A 21059-nucleotide genomic window follows, 5' to 3' on the forward strand; every position below is an offset into this window, starting at 1 on the left:
GGCCTGGCATGCTGTGGTTCATGGGGTCACAAGGAGTTGGAAACAACTGAGTGATTGAACTGAACTGAACTGGAGATTTTCTCATACCATTTCATGGAGAGTGGTTTCTCTCTCTCTCTCTTTTTGGCTGCTCCATGTGATTTGCAGGATCTTAGTTCCCTGGTCAAGGATTGAACCTGGGCCCAGGGCAGTGAAAGCACTGAGTCCTAACCACTGGACCACCAGGGAATTCCCCAGGCCTTACCCTTCTTAATGGCTATATAGGGGGCATGAGCATCTACCCAGACCCCCATGAATGGATATTTACAAAGGTCACAACCTTTAGCTACTACAACAGAGCTGCCATGAATCTCCTGGAGTATGCTTCTTTATGTCCTGATGATAATGTACCTTTAAGAAATGCTCAGAAGTGAAAATTTTGCAGGTATCTGATTTATAGGTAGAAGCTGCGCTTTTGTGCAAGCACGAGTATAAGAGCCTGGTTCTCCCCAGCCTCACGCTCACAGTGAAGGACAGTGTAAGAGCCTACCCTAGGTTATGAGGATTGGCGGGGCAGGGGGTTGGTGGGGAGGATGGGCATTAGATCCTGAGCAGTTCTTCTGAGCTGCTGGAGCCCCTGTATTCTCTGGTCAGCCTGCTGCTAAGCCTCCTTGTTCTTCAAGATCTTTCCTGTGTACCCCATCAACATTAACATGACTTTTTAAAAAAAATTTATTTTTAGTTGCACTGGGTCTTCATTGCTGTGTTAGTCGTTCAGTCATATCTGACTATTTGTGACCTCATGGGCTGTAGCCCACCAGGCTCCTCTGTCCATGAGGATTCTCCAGGCAAGAATACTGGAGTGGGTTTCCATTTCTTTCTCCAGGTTCATTGCTGTACATAAGCTTTTTCTAGTTGTGGTGAGCAGGTGCTACTCTTAGCAATCACTTCTTTTTCTTTCAATTTTTTTCCTCAAGCTTTTTTCCTGCCCCCCTTTCTATTCAAAGACAACTTCTGGCTTACTGAGTGATTCACTCAGTTGGGAAAATTCAACTGAAAAGCTATGAGGTAAGGGGCCCATGCTAAGCAGTTCAGGGAAACCAAAGCTAGGGTAGAAACATCCTCCCCCTTAGTGGTTTGTCATTTAGCAAGACCAACAGGTAACCCCATAATGTACAGTGAGTAATGGAACAATATCTCCGTGCGGCTCAAGGGCTTTGCTTCTCTCCGAATCATCACCCATTGCTCACAAACATACACCTCTCAGTTCTTACTATGTATCTGGCCAAAGGTCCATCTAGTCAAAGCTATGGTTTTTCCAGTAGTCATGTACGGATGTGAGGGTTGGACCATAAAGAATGTTGAGCACAGAAGAATTGATGCTTTCGAATTGTGGTGCTGGAGAAGACTTTTGAGAGTCCCTTGAACAGCAAGGAGATCAAACCAGTCAATCCTAAAGGAAATCAACCCTGAATATTCATTGGAAGGATTGATGCTGAAGCTGAAGCTCCAGTATTTTGGTCACCTGATGCAAAAAGCCGACTCATTGGAAAAGACCCTGATGCTGGGAAAGATTGAAGAAAGGAAGAGAAGGGGGCAACAGAGGATGAGATGGTTGAATGGCATCACTGACTCAATGGACACGAGTTTGAGCAAACTCTGGGAGATGGTGAAGAACAGGGAAACCTGGCCTGCTGCAGACCACAGAGTCAAGGGAGTCGGACACAACTTAGTTACTGGACAACAACATTCTATGTGGATAAGCCCTTGAATTGCCCTGACCTTAAGAATTAGGATGTATTTGAGAAGAAAAGGCTGGATGAAGCCATAATATCCAAGTCATTTGTACAGCACTCAGGTGCAATTCTATGCTCTCAACACAATACCGTCACACTCAAGGGGGTAAGAGTTTCCTTTTTTTTTTTTCAGTCATGCTGGGTGGCCTGCCGAATCTCAGTTCAGCAACCAGGGATTGAACCAAAGCCTCAACAGTGAAAGCTCTGTGCCCTAACCACTGGACTGCCAGGGAATTTCTAAGAGATTTCAAAGAGGGTTTGGCAAGTGATGAAACTGTCAAATATACAAGCAATTAATGTGTACAGAAAATTTCCGGAAGAAAACACAACTGACTTTGATCATGCTAACCTCTGGGGAGAGCCAAGGGCCTGGGGGAGGAGGGACTTACTTTTTAGTGTACTGTTTCAATTTTATTTTGCCATGTGCATGTAGTATTATATATGTTTTTAAAAATTAAATGAAATAATCTACACAAATTGTGAAACAAACCACCATCCTATCTCTTCGGGGACCATACACAGCTGCTGTTTTCATCAAGATAGAAAGCTTTTAAAAGTTACCTATGAAGAGAGAACTGTGCTAAGGGTGAGGTGGAGAGAGCAGGGTGGGGATGGATGCATGAAGAGTGAGAGGAAAAGTATAGACATGAGGGGTGATTTCCAGTCCAGGAAGTAAACAGAAGTGAAAGATGCTTCTAGGAAGCCAGAAGGTGTAGAACTACCTCTCCACTTCTTTAATTATAAAAAGAACTTAGAGCTGCTGAATTGGGATCCATTCCCTGGACGGGAAAGAGGCTCTGTCTGTCTGATAGGCCTGTTCTGGGTCCAACCCCAGGGTTAAAGAGAGGATGGAGAGGGAGGACTATCCCAGAAGGAGACCAGGATCTGTGACACCTGGAGCTTGCCAGGAAAAGACAGAGCAGGCTGAGGGCATGTCCAGACTGCAAGCTGAGACAGGCACAGGTGGTAGTGGTTTAGTTGCTCTTCCCTGCAAAAGTGGAGCCCAAGGTGCCAGGAGACAGGCAAGGCACCCTCACTTTCCACCCACAAACTGCCTGGACAGTGTGAGCTCAGGGGGACCAAGGAGGGACCAGATGATGCCTCTACATGGGTCAGGAAGAGAGGGGTGTTCTGCTCACACTGCACACACACTCCAAATACACTAGCTATCAGATGCCTTCCTGTGATAGGCAGCATTTTGATCCTATGAACTTCCTCCCCATGTTACCCACCAATATGTTACCTCACATGGCATAAGGGATTCTACACATGTAATTAAGGTAATTAATCTTCTGACTTTAAGTTACAGAGACTGGGACTTTCCTGATGGTCCAGTGGTTAAGAATGTGCCTTCCAATGCAAGGGATGCAGGTTCAATCCCTGGTCGGGAGACTAAACCTGTGCACTACAACTATGGAGCCCACATGCCACAGTGAAGAGTCAGCATAGCCAAAAAAAAAGAAAACTGAACATGTGAAAATTTCAAAGTTCAAGTCAATGCATTTGGTACATGTATTGCAAGTGCTCTTAATAGATAATCATGAATTTTTTTTTAAGATGGGGAGGTTATATTGAATTATTGGGGTGGGCTTAATCTAATAACATGATACCTTAAACAATAAGGCAGAGACCATTCTCTGGCTGGTAACAGAAGAGGACAGAAATGACATGCCATTGTTGGCTTGAAGATGACAGGATGTCACATGTCAAGGAAGTGGGGACCTCAGTCCTACAGCCCCAAGGAATTGACTCTGCCAACAACCTGAACGAACCTGTAAGTGGAATCTCCCCAGAGCCTCCAGATAAGAGCCTGGGATGACCCACACCCAGGTTTTGGTCTTGTGAGCTTCCCATCAGAGGACTCAGTTGACTCTACTTGAACTTCTAACTCTCAGAAACTGCGAAGTAATAAATTTGTAGTGTTTAAGGATGCTAAAGTTTTAGTAATCTATTATGGCAGCAATAGAAAAGTAATACACCTCCCCCAAATCAAAATTAAATCAACCCCAGAGGCAGTTGTTGACACTTGGGTTGCCATGCCCTCCTCCAGGGCATCTTCCTGACCCAGGGATTGAACCTGTCTCTTTATGTCTCCTGCACTGGCAGGCAGATTCTCTACCACTAGTGCCACCTGGGAAGTCTACTTATTAGGCATGAGACTAAAATTCCAGGACCATGGGTTAAACATATCCCAGCTATTAGGGAGCAGCACATCCATCATTAGGTAGGATTTCCACCCAGCAAAGTGGTTGAAATGCCAGGACCCCCAGGAAAGAGCTCATGAGACTAATGTTCTTCCCCACAGTGTTCATAATAAAGGATGAGAGGAGAGCAGGAGGCCACCAGTGCCAGCCAAAAGGAGGGCATTACGACAGAAAACTAGACCACAAGAAGTGCTGGCCATGCTCTCTTTTTTTTTAATTGGAGGACAATTGCTTTACAATGTTGCGTTAGTTTCTGCTCTACAACATTGCAAATCAGTCGTAACTATATATTTATATCCCTTCTCTTGGGCCTCCCTTCCTGCCCTCATTCCACCCCTTTAGTTCATCACAGAGTACCAGGCTGGGCTCCCTGTGTTATTAACGTATTAGCACCTTCCCACTTGGAGGAGGCGATGGCACCCCACTCCAGTACTCTTGCCTGGAAAATCCCATGGACGGAGGAGCCTGGTAGGCTGCAGTCCATGGGGTTGCGATGAGTCGGACACGACTGAGCGACTTCACTTTCACTTTTCACTTTCATGCACTGGATCGGACACGACTGAAGCGACTTAGCAGCAGCAGCAGCAGCAGCAGCAGCACCTTCCCACTAGCTATCTACTTTACATATGATAGTGTACATATGCCAGTGCTACTCTCTGAGTTCATCCACCCTCTCGTTCCCCCACTGTGTCCACATCTGTGTCTCCACATCTGTGTCTCCATACCTTCCCTGCAATTAGGTTCATCAGTACCATCTTTCTAGATTCAGTATATACGCTTTAATATACTATATTTGTTTTTCTCTTTCTGACTTACTTCACTCTGTATAAAAGGCTCTAGGTTTATCCATCTCACTAGAAGGGACTCAAATTCATTTCTTTTTATGGCTGAGTAGTATTCCATTGTATATATATACCACAACTTCTTTATCCATTCATCTGTCGATGGACATCTCGGTTGTTTCCATATCCTGGCTACTGTAAATAGTGCTGCCATGAACACTGGGGTAACATGTGTCTTTTTGAATTGTGGTTTTCTCAGAGTATATGCCCAGTAATGGGACTGCTGGGTCATATGGTGGCTATGATCCTTAATGGATTACACAGTCCTCACTAGGTCCAGCCTATTCTCCTCATCTCCACGGGACAGACAGGAGCCTCCCCACTGAAGCTCTAATCAAAATGGGGTTTGCCTCTTAGTGGCAGCCCGTGGGGCCTGGGGAAGGAAAAAAAAATGGCTCAGCAGAGTTCTGTCTCCATTCTTAGAGACTCAGCCCATCTCTGGTCTGTTGTTTACCTGGGCACAGAACAGGACAGGATGGCACAAGCATATTAAATTAGGTAATCCAGATTCCTTCCTTCCAGCTTGAGGTCATAATAGCTGAGACATCTATCTCTCCCAGTGGAGATGAAAGCCAGGCTCTTTCAGGGGAAAAACGACATACACACTGAGCCAAGACAGGATTCAGTGAAGTAGTGTTCACAGAAGTGGACGTCTTTGACCCAGGACACCCCAGAGGATAAGTCCAGATGAATCCTTTTTAGGATGAGAACTTTTTCTCCAAAATGGAAATATCCTTATTATTTTTTTCTGATGATATTTGATCATGGTAAAACATTCATAAAACACAGCAAATGTGAAACTGACCTCATGATCCCAAATTGCAGAAATAACCCTAGTTAAGTGATGAGTATTTTCCACACTATTTTTAGTATATATTCACATGTGCACAAACTCAGACACTTCAGATATAAACAGGACGCTATATATTATTCACAACCTCATTTAGCTAAGACACAATATATCAGTACAAACATGTAGCTTATGATTTTCACTTGGTTCACCACTATAACTGTACTGGTCATAAGAGAAAAAGAGCTGTCCATCAAAAGGGAATAGATTAAATAAATTACAGTTCATCTATACCATGAAATTCTATGTGGCCTTTAAAAAAAGTAGGTAGATCTGTTTATGCTTTCATGAAAGTATTTAAAAAAATAAATTTAAAAAACAAAGTAAGAACTATTAGGTATACTATAGCTGTTGTTCAGTCACCCAATCATGTCCAGCTCTTCGAGACCCCATGAACTGCAGCACGCCAGGTCTCCCTGTCCCTCACCATCTCCCAAAGTTTGCTCAAGTTTATGTAAATTGCATCAATGATGTCGTCCAGCCATCTCATCCTCTGATGCCCTCTTCTCCCTCTGCTCTCAATCTTTCCCAGCATCAGGGTCTTTTTCAAATAAGCATCTGTTCATATCAGATGTGGAGAAGGCAATGGCACCCCACTCCAGTACTCTTGCCTGGAAAATCCCATGGACAGAGGAGCCTGGTGGGCTGCAGTCCATGGGGTCGCTGAGTTGGACACGACTGAGCGACTTCACTTTCACTTTTCACTTTCATGCACTGGAGAAGGAAATGACAACCCACTCCAGTGTTCTCGCCTGGAGAATCCCAGGGATGGGGGAGCCTGGTGAGCTGCTGTCTATGGGGTCGCACAGAGTCGGACATGACTGAAGCGACTTAGCAGCAGCAGCATATCAGATGACCAAAATACTGGAGCTTCAGCTTCAGCATCAGTCTGTCCAGTGAATAGTCAGGGTGAATATCCAGTGAATCTCCCTTAACATTGACTGGTTTGATCTTGCTGTCCAAGGAACTTTCAGGGGTCTTCTCCAGCACCACAGTTTGAAGGCATCAATTCTTTGGCATTCTGCCTTCTTTACAGTTCAACTCTCACAACCACACATGACCCCTGGGAAGACCATAGCCTTGCTGGCAGAGTAATGTCTCTGCTTTTCAACACACTGTCTAGGTTTGTCATCGTTTTCCTGCCAAGAAGCAATCATCTTCTGATTTCATGGCTGCAGTCACCATCTGCAGTGGTTTTGGAGCCCAAGGAGAGGGAATCGGTCACTACTTCCACCTTTCCCCCTTCTACTTGCCATACAGTAATGGGGCCAGACGCCATGATCTTAGTTTTTTTGATATTTAGTCTTAAGCCAGCTCTTTCACTCTCCTCCTTCACCCTCATCAAGGGGCTCTTTAGTTCCTCCTCACTTTCTGCCATTAGAGTGTTATCATCCGCATATCTGAGGTTGTTGATGTTTCTCCTGCCTATCTTGATTCCAGCTCGTAACTCATCCAGTCTAGCATTTCTCATGATGTGCTCAGTGTATAGGTTAAACAAACACGGTGACAATAGACAGCCCTGTTGTACTCCTTTCTCAATCTTGAACCAATCACTTGTTCCAGACAGGGTTCTAACTGTTGCTTCTTGACCCGCATAGATTTCTCAGGAGACAGGTAAGATGGTCTGGTATTCCCATCTCTCTAAGAGCTTTCCACAGTTTGTCATGATCCACAGAGTGAAAGGCTTTAGCATAGTCAATGAAACAGAGATAGATGTTTTTCTGAAATTCCCTTGCTTTCTCTATAATCCAATGAACGTTGGCAGTTTGATCTCTAGCTCCTCTTCCTTTTCTAAACCCAGTTTAGACATCTGGAAGTTCTTGGTTTGCATAATGCTGAAGCATACAGTGCTGTATGTTGTGCTTAGTCACTCAGTCATGTTCAACTCTTTGTGCCCCCCACTGACTGTAGCCCATCAGGCTCCTCTGTCCATGGGATTCTGCCAGCAAGAGTACTGGAGTGGGTTCCCATGCCCTCCTCCAGGGGATCTTCCCAACTCAGAGATCAAACCCAGGTCTCCTGCATTGCAGGCAGACTCTTTATTGTCTGAGCTACCAGGGAAGTCCAAAGCATTTGGTACATCCTTAAACAAAGGAAAAGTATGTGTATATGTGTGTACCCCTGAATATTCATTGGAAGGACTTTTGCTGAAGCTCCAATATTCTGGCTACCTGATGTGAAGAACCAATTCATTGGAAAAGACCCTGATGCTGGGAAAGATTGAAGGCAAAAGTAGAAGGGGATGGCAGAGGATGAGATGGTTGGATGGCATTATCAACACAGTGAACATGAATTTGAGTAAACTTCAAGAGATAGTGGAGGACAGAGGAACCAAGCGTGCTATAGTCTGTGGAGTCGCAAAGAATCAGACACAACTTAGCAAGTGAACAACAAAAAAGGTGTGTGTACATATACACTTGCACACATTTTAAAAAATTGTATACAACTGTGAAAAGCAGTAATGGTGAGAGTGAATGGTGTTGGGGGAAATTTAGTTTTATTGCACAGTTTTGTGTATTGTTTCTTATTTTCCTTTTAATTTTTTTAACATATGAATGCTTCTTTACCAACTCCATTAATTGAAGAATTTTGTTTATCTTGCTCATCATTATAAGAACAATACCTGCTCTGATAAGGGCATTCAATAAATATTTACTTGAAGAACAACTTTAGAAGAAGTTGATTTGAAATGTTCCAGTGAATATCCTTGCACCTGCTTCTCTGCTGATAAGGTTTAAGACTGTGGTCAGACCTTTTCCATCTCTCCCTTGAGACTAGGCAACTTACCTGGACAAGTCCCAATTCCTGGAGTACTTACCAACAAAGGAAGATGTCGGTGAATGTCTCTGCTGTGGTGAATAGTGCAAATATAATCCAGTACATCATCCATTTGACCTGTTGAAAGAGAAAGCAATAAAGCTAGCAGAAAAGGTCAAGGATGAATGGTTGCCAGCTTCAAGAGAACAGGCTCCAACAGCAGATGTTGAGATGGGTCCAGGCAGCCTGGCCTACCACTGGTCACCCCTTCTCCTATTCTTCCCCAGGTTGGTCCCGTTCCACTCCAGACCCTGGGGCTGCAAGCAAATAGGCTATTTCCACAACTGACCCAGGCTCAAGCTCAAAGTAGACTTTAGGTGGCCTTCACTGGCCCTCAGGTGAGCCACTGAGACCTGAAGACTAGCAGTGACTCAGGATTCAGTCAGGTCATTTTGCCAGGACTAATACCAGGTGAATAAAGTTTCCAAACTTCCACAGAGACACACTCTGGGATGAACTTTAACCTGGCCATATTCTCTGAGATAGAATAATGGTAATCCTCACTGATCACTTAAAAACACTTCTGAGGACTTCCCTGGTGGTCCAGTGGTTAGGACTCAGAGCTTCTACTGCATGGGGCACGGGTTTGATCCCTGGTCAGGAACTAAGATTCCACATGCTGAGGTACAGCAAAACAAGCAAACAAAAACCTCTTTCATGTGGGAAAGCCCTCACAGAAACTGGATCTTTTCTTTTGTCTCCCCCATGTCACCATCCTTTTCCGTTTCTACTGTTTCTCTTCCCTAGTTGAAGCTTTGGTTTCCCCCTCCCCGCCTGCCCCTGCTCTCTTTAACTACTGTAAGAGTCTCTTAACTGCTTTCCTGCCCCTTGACTTTCCTCTTACCAATCCATCTTGCAAACTATCCCCACACTAATCTCCCACAAAGCATGAACTCATCCTACTAACCTTTCATTTAAAATCTTCTAGCCTGCAGAATAAAGTCCAAAGTCCTGCTTAGTCTGCTCCTCCTGTTTTTAGAAATGGTGGGGTAGTTTGTATTGGACTAATCCTCTTGCCAATAATGATAATAAACTCAGAACAAAATATTTTATTTTATTCTATGTATCTTTGGCCACACCATGTGGCATATGGGAAATCTTAGTTCCCTGACCAGAGATTGAACCCACACCTTCAGCATCAAAAGCACAGAATCCTAACCACTCGGCTACCAGGGAATTTTCTAAACAAAATATTTTACAGTAACTGTCTGAAGGCTAGAAAAGCTATCAAAAGCTGGCAGAAACTGGAAAGGATCCAACTTTTGAAATGTGGGGACCACACCAGAGTAAATCCACGTGGATGCAGCTAAAGAAACCACCTGGTCAGCAAATCATGGGGCAGACAGAACTCCAGAAGAAACCCATAGCCGAATTTGCCTGAGGAAGTGGAAAATAGAGTATGAGATAGTCAAAGATGCTGGAAATTGAAAAGGAAAAATCCTCAGTAAGAGGGAAGCACAAGTCATAAACCAAACTCACATATAAATTCCTTTCAATTTCTTAGCTGGCTTCTGAATTGTACAGAATCAGCCACCTTGGTAATATTTCAAGGTGGCTGAGTAAAATACAGCTAGGAAGTGGAGAGTCGAGCAGAGATTCAGTTTCTGCCCACTACAGGAGAAATAGAGTTTGGAGTTCAAGTTTTGCCTAATTAGAGAAGGTTGGTAAACATTTGGGAATTTCCAGGGGAACATCTAAAAGGTCATACTTCAGGAATAAAAATTACAACCTAGGACTTAAGAGATTAGCTCTAGGACTAAGAGTAAAACTGAAATACACCTGCCCCCCCAAAATGTAAAACTTAACTACCACAAGGTCAAGATGATCTGTTAGAAGTTAACTGCCTGCTAGAATAAAAATTAACCTTCTTCGCAAGAAGACAACACAGATCTGGAGTTCCTATGATGAAGTATACATAAAAACTCCAACAAACAAAAAAGATGTGTGTGTGTGTGTGTGTGTGTGTGTGTATGAAGAAATAGGAAAATATGCTCCATGGTTAAGAGAAAAACTAGTCAATAGAAACAGATCCATATTTGACTTAGATGTTACAATTAGCAAAGACTTTAAAAAGTATAAATGTATATTGAGACAACTAAATATTCACATGTAAAAGAATGAAGATGGACTTCTACCTCACACCATATACAAAAAAGTGAACTCAAAATGGATCAGAGACCTAAATGTAATAACCTTACAAGAAAACACAGGAGTAAATTTTTGCAGCCTTGGGTTAAAAAATGTTTTCTTAGATGTGACACTAAAAACACAAGCAAAAAAAGAAAATAGATATATTAGACCTTATAAAAATTTTAAATTTTTGTACTTCAAAAGATAACATCAAGAAAGTGAAAATACAACCCACAAAATAGGGAAAATATTTGCAAATCAGTATCTGACAAAGTATTTGTATTGAAATAATAAAGAATTTATATAGCACAACAATAAAAAGATCAAACCCAGGTCTCCCGCACTGCAGGCAGATTCTTTACCAACTGAGCTACCAGGGAAGCCCCAATAAAAAGACAAATAACCCAATTTAAAGTGTATCAAGGGCCCATATCTTTTAGAAAATGAATCAGTAATCAATAAACCCAACACCAATTTATGATAAGACCTGAATAGCCAATATGATACTGAAGAAGAGAAACAAAGTCAGAGAACTGACACTGTCTAATTTTAAGACTTACTATAAAGCTACAATAACCAGGAGAGTGTGGTATTAGTGAAATAACAGATAAATATATCAAATAGACTAGACAAATGGAATAGACAGCCTCCAAACAGACTGCACAAACTGATCCTTGACAAAGGAGCAAAGGCAATTTGATGGAGAAAAGATAGTTTTTTCAATAAGTGGTGCTGGGAACAATTGGATATTTACATTCAAAAACCAAATAGATGTAGGCACTGGTCTTACATCTTGCAAAAAAATTAACTAAAACTATAAAATTTCTAGAAGATAACACAAGAGAAAACCTAGTGGATCTGGAATTTAGTAATTCGTCTTTTAACACACCACCATGACCCACAGAAGAAAAAAATGATAAGCCAGACTTCATTAAAATGAAAAATTTCTGCTCTGCAATAGATATTGTTAAGAGAATGAAAAGACAAGCCACAGGCTGGGAGAAAATATTTGCAATACATATATCTGAAAAGGGACTTGTATCCAAAATATTCAAAGAATACTTAAAACTCAACAACAACAAAAATAACAATCCAATATCTGAACATATATCTCACCAAAGAAGATATACAGCAACTTACTAACAGATATTTTGTTATAGATTTTTTTTTTTTAATCACCACTTAACAAGACACTTATCCTAGGAGGGAAAGGATGGGTTCAGTATTTTTTTTTTTTTAAGTATAAATATGTTTTAAAAAAATCTATAGGAAAAGGTAGATATAATAAGTGAAGAGATGGGAGATTTCAAGAGAAAGAAGGAAAATCTTTAAAAAGAACTAAATGACATCCTAGAACTGAAAAACAAAACATCTGAAAAAAATGTTTTTAATTATTGAATGGAATTTATAGCAGTTTGGTCACAACAAGAGATCTGTGAACTTGAAGGCAAGACAACAGAATCAACCAGGCTGAAGCCTAGATTAGGGGGTGGGCTGGGGGATGAAGAGTCTCAATACCTGAGGAACACGCATCAAGCAGTCAAATACACATGGGATAGGAATTTGAGAAAAGAGAAAAAAGAGAATTGGATAGAAAAATTATTTGAAGAAATACTGCCTAAAGTTTTCCAAAATTTGACCAACATATCAAACCCACAAAACCCAGTGAATTGAAGCAAGATAAATATGAAGAAAACCACATCTAGCCACATTATAGTAAAACTGCTAAAAAACAAAGAGAAAATCTTAAGTGAGGGGGAAAAAAAGACATTACATACAGGGGAATGACAGCAAGAATTACAGTTGACTTTTTATCAGAAACAACAAATACCAGAAGAAAATTAATAACATCTTTAAAGTGACACACACACACACACAAAATACTGCCAACCTATAATTCTATACCCAGCAAAAGTATCTTTCAAAAAACCGGAGGCAGTTCTGGTGAATCTCACTGCCTTTATGACTCTGAAACATGTGGCCAAGTAGATCAATTAGAGGCCTTCTCTATTTAGAAAAACAGAATAAACCCTTGGGAACAAGGCTGGCTTAGTCCATCAAAAGAAACTTATTTATGACACTATATACTACCAAGGTTATCTGCAGCAGAACAGGCTCCTTAGCAGGAAGCAAACAATCTTATCTAGCTGTAAACTCTCTGGTATACTGGGGCCCAGGATCTAAGAATTCCCAACACTGGTATCCATATACACTGCAAGGAGCCTGAATTCCCTCTCTTGAAGTTTTTTCTTTTCAGTGTTCAAACCATGTTCCCTGGACGTCCAGTAGTTAAGATGCTGCACTTCAGAGAATACTGGCCTAAGTGGGTTTTGGGGAAGATGGGATTAGATAGCTTACAAGGCAAGAAATGCTCCCCAAGAGAAGGATGGCTAGGTATACACAGGAGGGAAGGAACCTGCTGAAGTCAGGGCATGAGTGACTGATAGTTATGGAACCACTCACATTAACAAGAAATTTAAAAAAATTAAAAAGCCAAATTAGGGAGAAGAAGCTGAGCTCCATGAGGCTGAGGACAATCTGAGGGTTTTGGAGGACATCTAAGAAAAATGCCCAGTGGGCCTCTAGAGAGGCAAAAGTAAATCTCAGGAAGGAGATTGGGGCTGAAGACTGAAGACAAAGATGAGGAAGCCATGGCAGAGAGGAGGCTGTAAGGGATAGCCTGAAGAATTTTCCATTATGTACTCCTTCACCTTAAAATACTTTCATGCAGAAAGACGGATCTGAGAATGACTCACTGAGCCTAACAAGGTAAATGAAATACTGGTGACTCAGACATGGAAACCATAAATAAATATCTGGAAATGGTCTCCCGACCATTCCTCAGAGAAACCAAATGGAAGCTGTTTTTCCAAGATTTGAAATAGAACTTGCCATGATAGAGGGATTCTACCCCAAACTCCCTGCAAGGTGAGTGGGAGTGTGGATAGGCTGGCACCCAGAATAGAGACAGGAAGATATTGTTGACTTGTGACATTATCATCAGGGGCAACTCAAGTGGACAGTTGACAGCACAACTGGGAACTCCCTCTGGACTGGTCAAGCACAGGAATGAGGAGACAGGAGAGAAGAGATGACCCTAGATCACAAAAGGGTGGGAAGTAGATCTTTGTGACCTTCCATGAGTCACAGAATGGGCTGAGACCCCAGGACCCATCAGATCCTGCCCCCAGGGCTCTTAGGAGCCTGTGAAAGGCCTCCTCCATGAACTCTGGAGGCAGCAGGCTCAGTCAACTCTTAGCCTCACCTCACCTTTGGACCCTCCCCCACATCAGTCACACTAATATTTCTTAAGCCTCTCACACTCCCTTCTGCATCTGAGCTCTGCTTCAGTCTCACAGGGAACCCTCTCTGACAAATGACTGAGGAAGGAAATATATGAGCCTGGTTGACAGATGAGTTGGCATCATCTGCTGCTACAAGTTCACAGGGGACAACTGTATAGTCAGAGGTGGCTGGGAGAGAGTAGGGAGGGAAATTCCCTGTAGGCAGAACTTTGAGCAGTGCTCTCAGTCCAGAAGGAGAATTGTCCTGAGGTAAAGCATTTATAAGAGTCGGACACAACTGAGCGACTTCACTTTCACTTTTCACTTTCATGCATTGGAGAAGGAAATGGCAACCCACTCTAGTGTTCTTGCCTGGAGAATCCCAGGGATAGGGGAGCCTGGTGGGCTGCCGTCTATGGGGTTGTACAGAGTCGGACATGACTGAAGCGACTTAGCAGCAGCAGCATGTATATTAACCACATTTTCATATTTTCTGTATTCTTTTTTTTAGATTTTTCTTGATGCGGATCATTTTTAAAGTCTTTACTGAATTTGTTACAATATTGTTTCTGTTTTATGACTGCAAGGTTTTTTGGCCACAAGGCATGTGGGATCTTAGCTCTCCAACCAGGAACTGAACTTGCATTCCCTTTCATGCAATGAACTTGCATTGGAAGAAGTCTTATCCACTGGACCACCAGGGAAGTCCCATTTTCTGTGTTCTTGATGTTGGGGTCTTGCTGACTGGAGAGACTGCCTCTCCTATGACTAGCTAATTCATAGAGATAGCATATTTCTTATCCCAGAGCACATAGGCAAACTGAGCAATCTGGGGTCCATACTACAAACCACCTCCTTTATGGAGCTCTCACAGGTTGAGCTAATATTTCCCAGCCCTAGTCATCTGGGGCCAGCTGCCAGATAACTGGAGGCAGATCCCATACCCCAGAGTCTGCTGAAATTATTCAAACTAGCCAGTCGTAAGGTTGCTCACTCTGCTTTGCCTTGAATTCCCCACAGAAACTGTAATAAAGGTCAATGCCCATGTTTTCCCCTTGCTCTCCCTCTAACTCCTAACTGACCCTGGTGCTTCTTCAGTGGCCCTGCATGATGTGCTGAACCTCCTACTTCCAAGGAACTGTGAGTAAAAACTTCTTCCTCTATGAGTCATTTCTGTGTCTGCATGCCTTACCATAGCTGATTAAAATGAATCTGGGATACATTTTAAAACACCACATAAGAATTTGGATAGATGATGAGGTACTTGGAAGGGACAAGACTGAGAATTTGGTGTTGAGGTGGTTTTGAAATTACGTGGATGGGTCCATGCTGCTGCTGCTGCTAAGTCGCTTCAGTCGTGTCCAACTCTGTGCAACCCCATAGACGGCAGCCCACCAGGCTCCCCTGTCCCTGGGATTCTCCAGGCAAGAACACTGGAGTGGGTTGCCATTTCCTTCTCCAATGCAGGAAAGTGAAAAGTGAAAGTGAAGTCGCTCAGTCGTGTCTGACTCTTCGCAACCCCATGGACTGCAGCCTACCAGGCTCCTCCGTCCATGGAATTTTCCAGGAAAGAGTACTGGAGTGGGGTGCCATCGCCTTCTCCGGGATGGGTCCATAGAATGCAGATATTTGTGGCTCATGCTAATGCTCACCAGAAGGTCCCAATGGCAGAGGAGGCTCTTGGTAATCAGGTGGATGAGATGACCAACTCTGTAGATGTCTGTGAGCCTTTTACTTCAGGCATGATATTGCTTGATCAGTGGGCTCATGTAGCAGTGGCCATGTGGACAGAGGAAACACACTGGCTCAGAAATGTGCATTTCTCTCACCAAGGATGACCTGGCCATGACCACTGCTCAGACACCAAGTTGCCAACAGCAGTGACTAAGCATCTCTAGGATGGTACCATAATTCAAGGCACCAGCCAGCCTCCTGGGAGCAGGCCATCATACCAAGCCCCTTCCTTCATAGAAAGGGGAGCACAGAGTCTTTCTGGAATATTCATTCATTGGGCATGTGGGCTTGCTTTCCCCACTGCCATGTTTCTGGCATCCACACAACAAACTGTGGACCCCATTGAGTATCCTTCTCATTTTGATATATTCCACCCAACAATCCCATGAGAGGAGCTTGGCAGGCTGCAATCCATGGTGTCATAAAGAGTCAAACACGACTGTGTGCACACACACACCCAACACTGCCTCTGACCAAAGGATCTCTTTTACAGCCAAAGAAATGCAACAATAGGCTGATGTCTCAGCGAATCTCTGATCTAATCATGTATCCCAATGCCCAGAAGCAGCTGGCCTTATACAATGCTGCAAGAGCTTAGGAGAGTGCCAGAAAAGAACCAGATGGGAATTAGCATTCTGGGAAGTTGCTATGCTCTCCTAGACAATGCAGTTTCCTCTCTGAACTACTGACCAACACATGGTACTGCATCTTAGCCAGAATCTAAAGGTTCAGGAACCAAGGAAATGAGGGTGGTGTTTCTTAGGATTAGGCCTAATGCTAGCTCCCTGCAATTCAAAGTGTGGTTCATGAGACTGCAACATTGGAATCCCCAAGGAGTTTGTTAGAAATGTAGAATCAGCTTGTTAGAAGTGTAGCATCTCAGATCCCACTCCAGAGCTAATGGATCAGTTCTACATTTTAATAAAACTCTCTGCTTATTCATATGCATGTTAAAGTTTGAGAATCACTGGTCTAACCCACTCACAACACTTCAGTTCTCATTCTCAAACTTCTGAGCTCTGGTCTTTAATAATTTTAGTGCTTGAAGGATGGATGCTTTCACCAGGGATATAAAATGGTTCTGATGAAGTGGAAGCAGAGACTAGAAGGTCACCTGGCCATTTCAAGGCCACCATGTCATTAGGAAACAGATAATAAAGGGCTTATGGACTGCAAGAAGATCCAACCAGTCCATCCTAAAGGAAATCAGTCCTGAATATTCATTGGAAGGACTGATGCTGAAGCTGAAACTCCAGTACTTTGGCCACCTGATGCAAAGAGCTGACTCATTTGAAAAGACTCTGATGCTGGTCTTTTCAAGATTGAAGGTGAGAGGAGAAGGGGATGACTGAGGATGAGATGGTTGGATGGCATCACTGACTCAATGGACATGAGTTTGAGTACACGCCGGGAGTTGGTGTTGGACAGGGAGGCCTGGCATGCTGCAGTCCATGGGGTCGCAAAGAGTCAGACACGACTGAGTGACTGAACTGAACTGAACTGGGCTTTTGTAGGGTAACTGATACTGCTTATGAAGGGGAACTAGAGTTGCTATTACACATGTGGTGGGAAGGAGGTTGGATGGAGGTTAAGAATCCTTTAGGGCAGCCATCCCCAACCTTTTTGGCACCAGGGACCAATTTCAATTTCATGGAAGACAATTTTTCCATGGATGGGGGTTGGCGGGTGGTTTCAGGATGGTTCAAGTGCAGTAGGGTTTGTGCTTTTATGATAATCTAAAGCCACTGTTGATCTGATAGGAGGTGGAGCTCAGGCGATAATGTGCGAGATGGGGAGCAGCCATAAATACAAATGAAGCTTCACTTGCTTGCCTACTGCCCACTTCCTGCTGTGTGGCCTGGTTCCTAACAGGTCATGAATACAGGCTTGTGGCCTGGGGGTTGGGAACCTCTGCTCTAGTGGATCTGCAAGCATTGCTTTGTTCAGAGGGAAAAGTCAACGGATCATTACTACAACCCTCCAGAGCAAGACCACCAAGGCCTCAGATTCCCCAGGAATGAAGATTTAGGTCACAACCTTGGAGAAGAAAAAAGGGCTTCCCTGGTGGCTCAGATGGTAAAGAATCTGTCTGCAATGCAGGAGACCTGAGTTCAATCCCTGGGTTGGGAAGATGCCCTGGCGAAAGAAATGGCAACCCACTCCAGGATTCTTGCCTGAGAAATCCCATGGACAGAGAAGCCTGGCAGGCTACTGTCCATGTGGTTGCAAAGAGTCCAACACAACTGAGCCACTAACACTAACACTTGGAGAAGAAACCACACTCACTAAAGTTGAAGGCACAGGGAGCATGGACTAGATGGTGGAAAAGGGAAGTAATAGGAAAAGCTGTGAAAGACTTCAGAATGGGTGTCCTGTGGACTGCTAGGTGCTAGCCAGAGCAGCCAGCCTCCTGATTTATTTTAACTCTGCAGGTGTCTTTGGAGAAGGCAATGGCAACCCACTCCAGTACTCTTGCCTGGAAAATCCCATGGACAGAGGAGCCTGGTAGGCTGCAGTCCATGGGGTCGCGAAGAGTCAGACATGACTGAGCGACTTCCCTTTCACTTTTCACTTTCATGCATTGGAGAAGGAAATGGCAACCCACTCCAGTGCTCTTGCCTGGAGAATCCCAGGGATGGCAGAACCTGGTGGGCTGCCGTCTATGGGGTCGCACAGAGTCGGACACGACTGAAGTGACTTAGCAGCAGGTGTCTTGTTTTACAATATCTTTGAGTTATTTTACAACTTTGTGAGTTGTTGAAAACTGATTGCAATGCAGATAATTTAGTCTATAGAGGTGAACAATAATTTTGTCCAATGGAGATACAACTGGGTCCAATGATCACATTTCCCAAGAAATCAGTTTAATATCTATTAACAAACATTTCATCATACCTCATTGCTTACATATATATCTGTTCTTTGGAGTCTCCTTTGGACTGATTTCTTTTTTAACACCTTATTGGTCCCCACATTACTCAGTGAGTTAAGTAAAATTTTCAACATTTGTTAATTTTATATTTGTATAAGAATCATGATTTCACACCTTTTTAAATTCAGTCAGTTCAGTTGCTCAGTCATGTCCGACTCTTTGCGACCCCAGGGACTGCAGCACGCCAGGCCTCCCTGTCCATTACCAACTCCCAGAGTTTACTCAAACTCATGTCCACTGAGTTGGTGATGCCATCCAACCATCTCATCCTCTGTCGTCCCCTTTTCCTCCCACCTGCAATCTTTCCCAGGATCAGGGTCTTTTCAGATGAGTCAGTTCTTCGCATCAGGTGGCCAAAGTATTGGAGTTTTAGCTTCAGCATCAGTCCTTCCAATGAACATTCACGACTGATTTCCTTTAGGATGGACTGGTTGAATCTCCTTGCAGTCCAAAGGACTCTCAGGAGTCTTCTCCAACACCACAGTTCAAAGGCATCAATTCTTCTGCGCTCAGCTTTCTTTATAGTCCAACTCTCACATCCATACATGACTACTGGAAAAACCATAGCTTTGACTAGATGAACCTTTGTTGGGAAAGTAATGTCTTTGCTTTTTAATATGCTGTCTATGTTGGTCATAACTTTTCTTCCAAGGAGTAAGCATCTTTTAATTTAATGGCTGCAGTCACCATCTGCAGTGATTTTGGAGCCCCCCTAAATAAAGTCTGTCACTGTTTCACCATTTCCCTATCTTTTTGCCATGAAGTGATGGGACTGGATGCTATGATCTTGGTTTTTTGAAAGCTGAGTTTTAAGCCAACTTTTTCACTCTCCTCTTTCACTTTCTTCAAGAGGCTCTTTAGTTCTCTGCTTTCTGCCATTAAGGGTAGTGTCACCTACATATTTGAGGTTATTGATATTTCTCCTGGCAATCTTGATTCCAGCTTGTGCTTCATCCAGCCCAGTATTTCTCATGATGTACTCTGTGTATAAGTTAAATGAGCAGGGTGACAATAAACAGCCTTGATGTACTCCTTTCCCAACTTGGAATCAGTCTGTTGTTCCATGTCCAGTTCTAACTGTTGCTTCCTGACCTGCATACAGGTTTCTCAAGAGGCAAGTCAGGTGGTCTGGTATTCCCATCTCTTTCAGAATTTTCCAGAGTTTGTTGTGATCCACACAGTCAAAGGCTTTGGCATAGTCAATAAAGCGGAAGCAGATGTTTTTCTGGAACTCTCTTGCTTTTTCGATGATCCAGCGGATGTTGGCAATTTGATCTCTGGTTTCTCTGCCTTTTCTAAATCCAGCTTGAACATCTGGAAGCTCATGGTTCACATACTGTTGAAGCTTGGCTTGGAGAATTCTGAGCATTACTTTACTAGCATGTGAGATGAGTGCAATTGTGTGGTACTTTGAGCATTCTTTGGCACTTCCTTTCTTTGGGATTGGAATGAAGACTTAAATTTTTCCAGTCCTATGACCACTGCTGAGTTTTCCAAATTTGCTGGCATATGAACAAAGACATACATACCAAGCATGAACTCATGACCACTGACTTAAATAAGGGGTCTAGCTTCTATTCATGTTTTCTTTCTTTCTGTGTCATGTATAGATTTAAATATTTTAACTAATTTTATTTTTATTTATTCTCCTTCTCCCCTTAACATAGTACATGGGCTCTGCCAGTGATGGTTCACTTGACAGTTTAATTTTTAGAGTGTTTACTATTAAGGTTAAATCCTGTCAGGGCCAGAAGAAGAGAGGACTTTGCCAGAGATATGGATCTGGAGCTGGACTCAAATGAAGAAATTTGGATTTGGCAAGAAGATGGTATAGAATTCTTATTGGAAGAATTTGTTTTGTTTTGGGGTGAAGCAGAAAAAAATAGCTTTGTTGCTTTGCGAGGCAAAGGGGGATACAGTGGGACTGTGCCTCTCAAAACTGTGTGTCCCAACCTGGAAAGAATTGGCGAGGAGTTTTATTCTTGCCTCAAGTGGTCTCCTGATCTTCTCTGAAGAATACTTCATCAAGGGTGTTCCATCTTCCATTTGTTCTGAAAGGATTTTTAAAAAGCCAAAACCTAGGTAAAGGAGTGGATGCAGATGTTGTGCAGCCCAAGAAATAACTGTAATATAGATCACTATATATTTTCATATATATAATACACAGGCATATCTCCTTTTATTGTTTACTTTTTAAATGCACTTTGCAGACATTGAGTTTTTTCACAAATTGAAAATTTGTGGTTAAGCAGATATACTGGCACCATTTTTCCAACAGCATTATTTTTGAATAAGGGTGTATATAGTTTCTTAGAGAAGGGAATGGAGAAGGGAATGGCAAACCACTTCAGTATTCTTGCCTTGAGAACCCCATGAACAGTATGAAAAGGCAAAATGATAGGATACTGAAAGAGGAACTCCCCGGGTCAGTAGGTGCCCAATATGCTACTGGAGATCACTGGAGAAATAACTCCAGAAAGAATGAAGGGAT

The 21059-nt window shown here is 42.9% G+C and overlaps 1 protein-coding gene across 8 annotated transcripts in view; it reads right to left on the bottom strand.

The window, feature by feature from the left end:
• Positions 1-21059, bottom strand: part of REEP1 (receptor accessory protein 1) — a 137870-nt gene that overhangs the window by 49018 nt on the left and 67793 nt on the right. For all 8 annotated transcript variants that reach the window (XM_010862221.1, XM_010862218.1, XM_010862217.1 and 5 more), the window contains one exon: positions 8490-8566. In XM_010862221.1, the coding sequence (XP_010860523.1) occupies positions 8490-8566 (77 nt within the window). The remainder of the gene's footprint in view (positions 1-8489; positions 8567-21059) is intronic.

Source organism: Bison bison, unplaced genomic scaffold (assembly GCF_000754665.1).
Source record: "Bison bison bison isolate TAMUID 2011002044 unplaced genomic scaffold, Bison_UMD1.0 scf7180017864480, whole genome shotgun sequence".
Taxonomy (NCBI): Eukaryota; Metazoa; Chordata; class Mammalia; order Artiodactyla; family Bovidae; genus Bison; species Bison bison.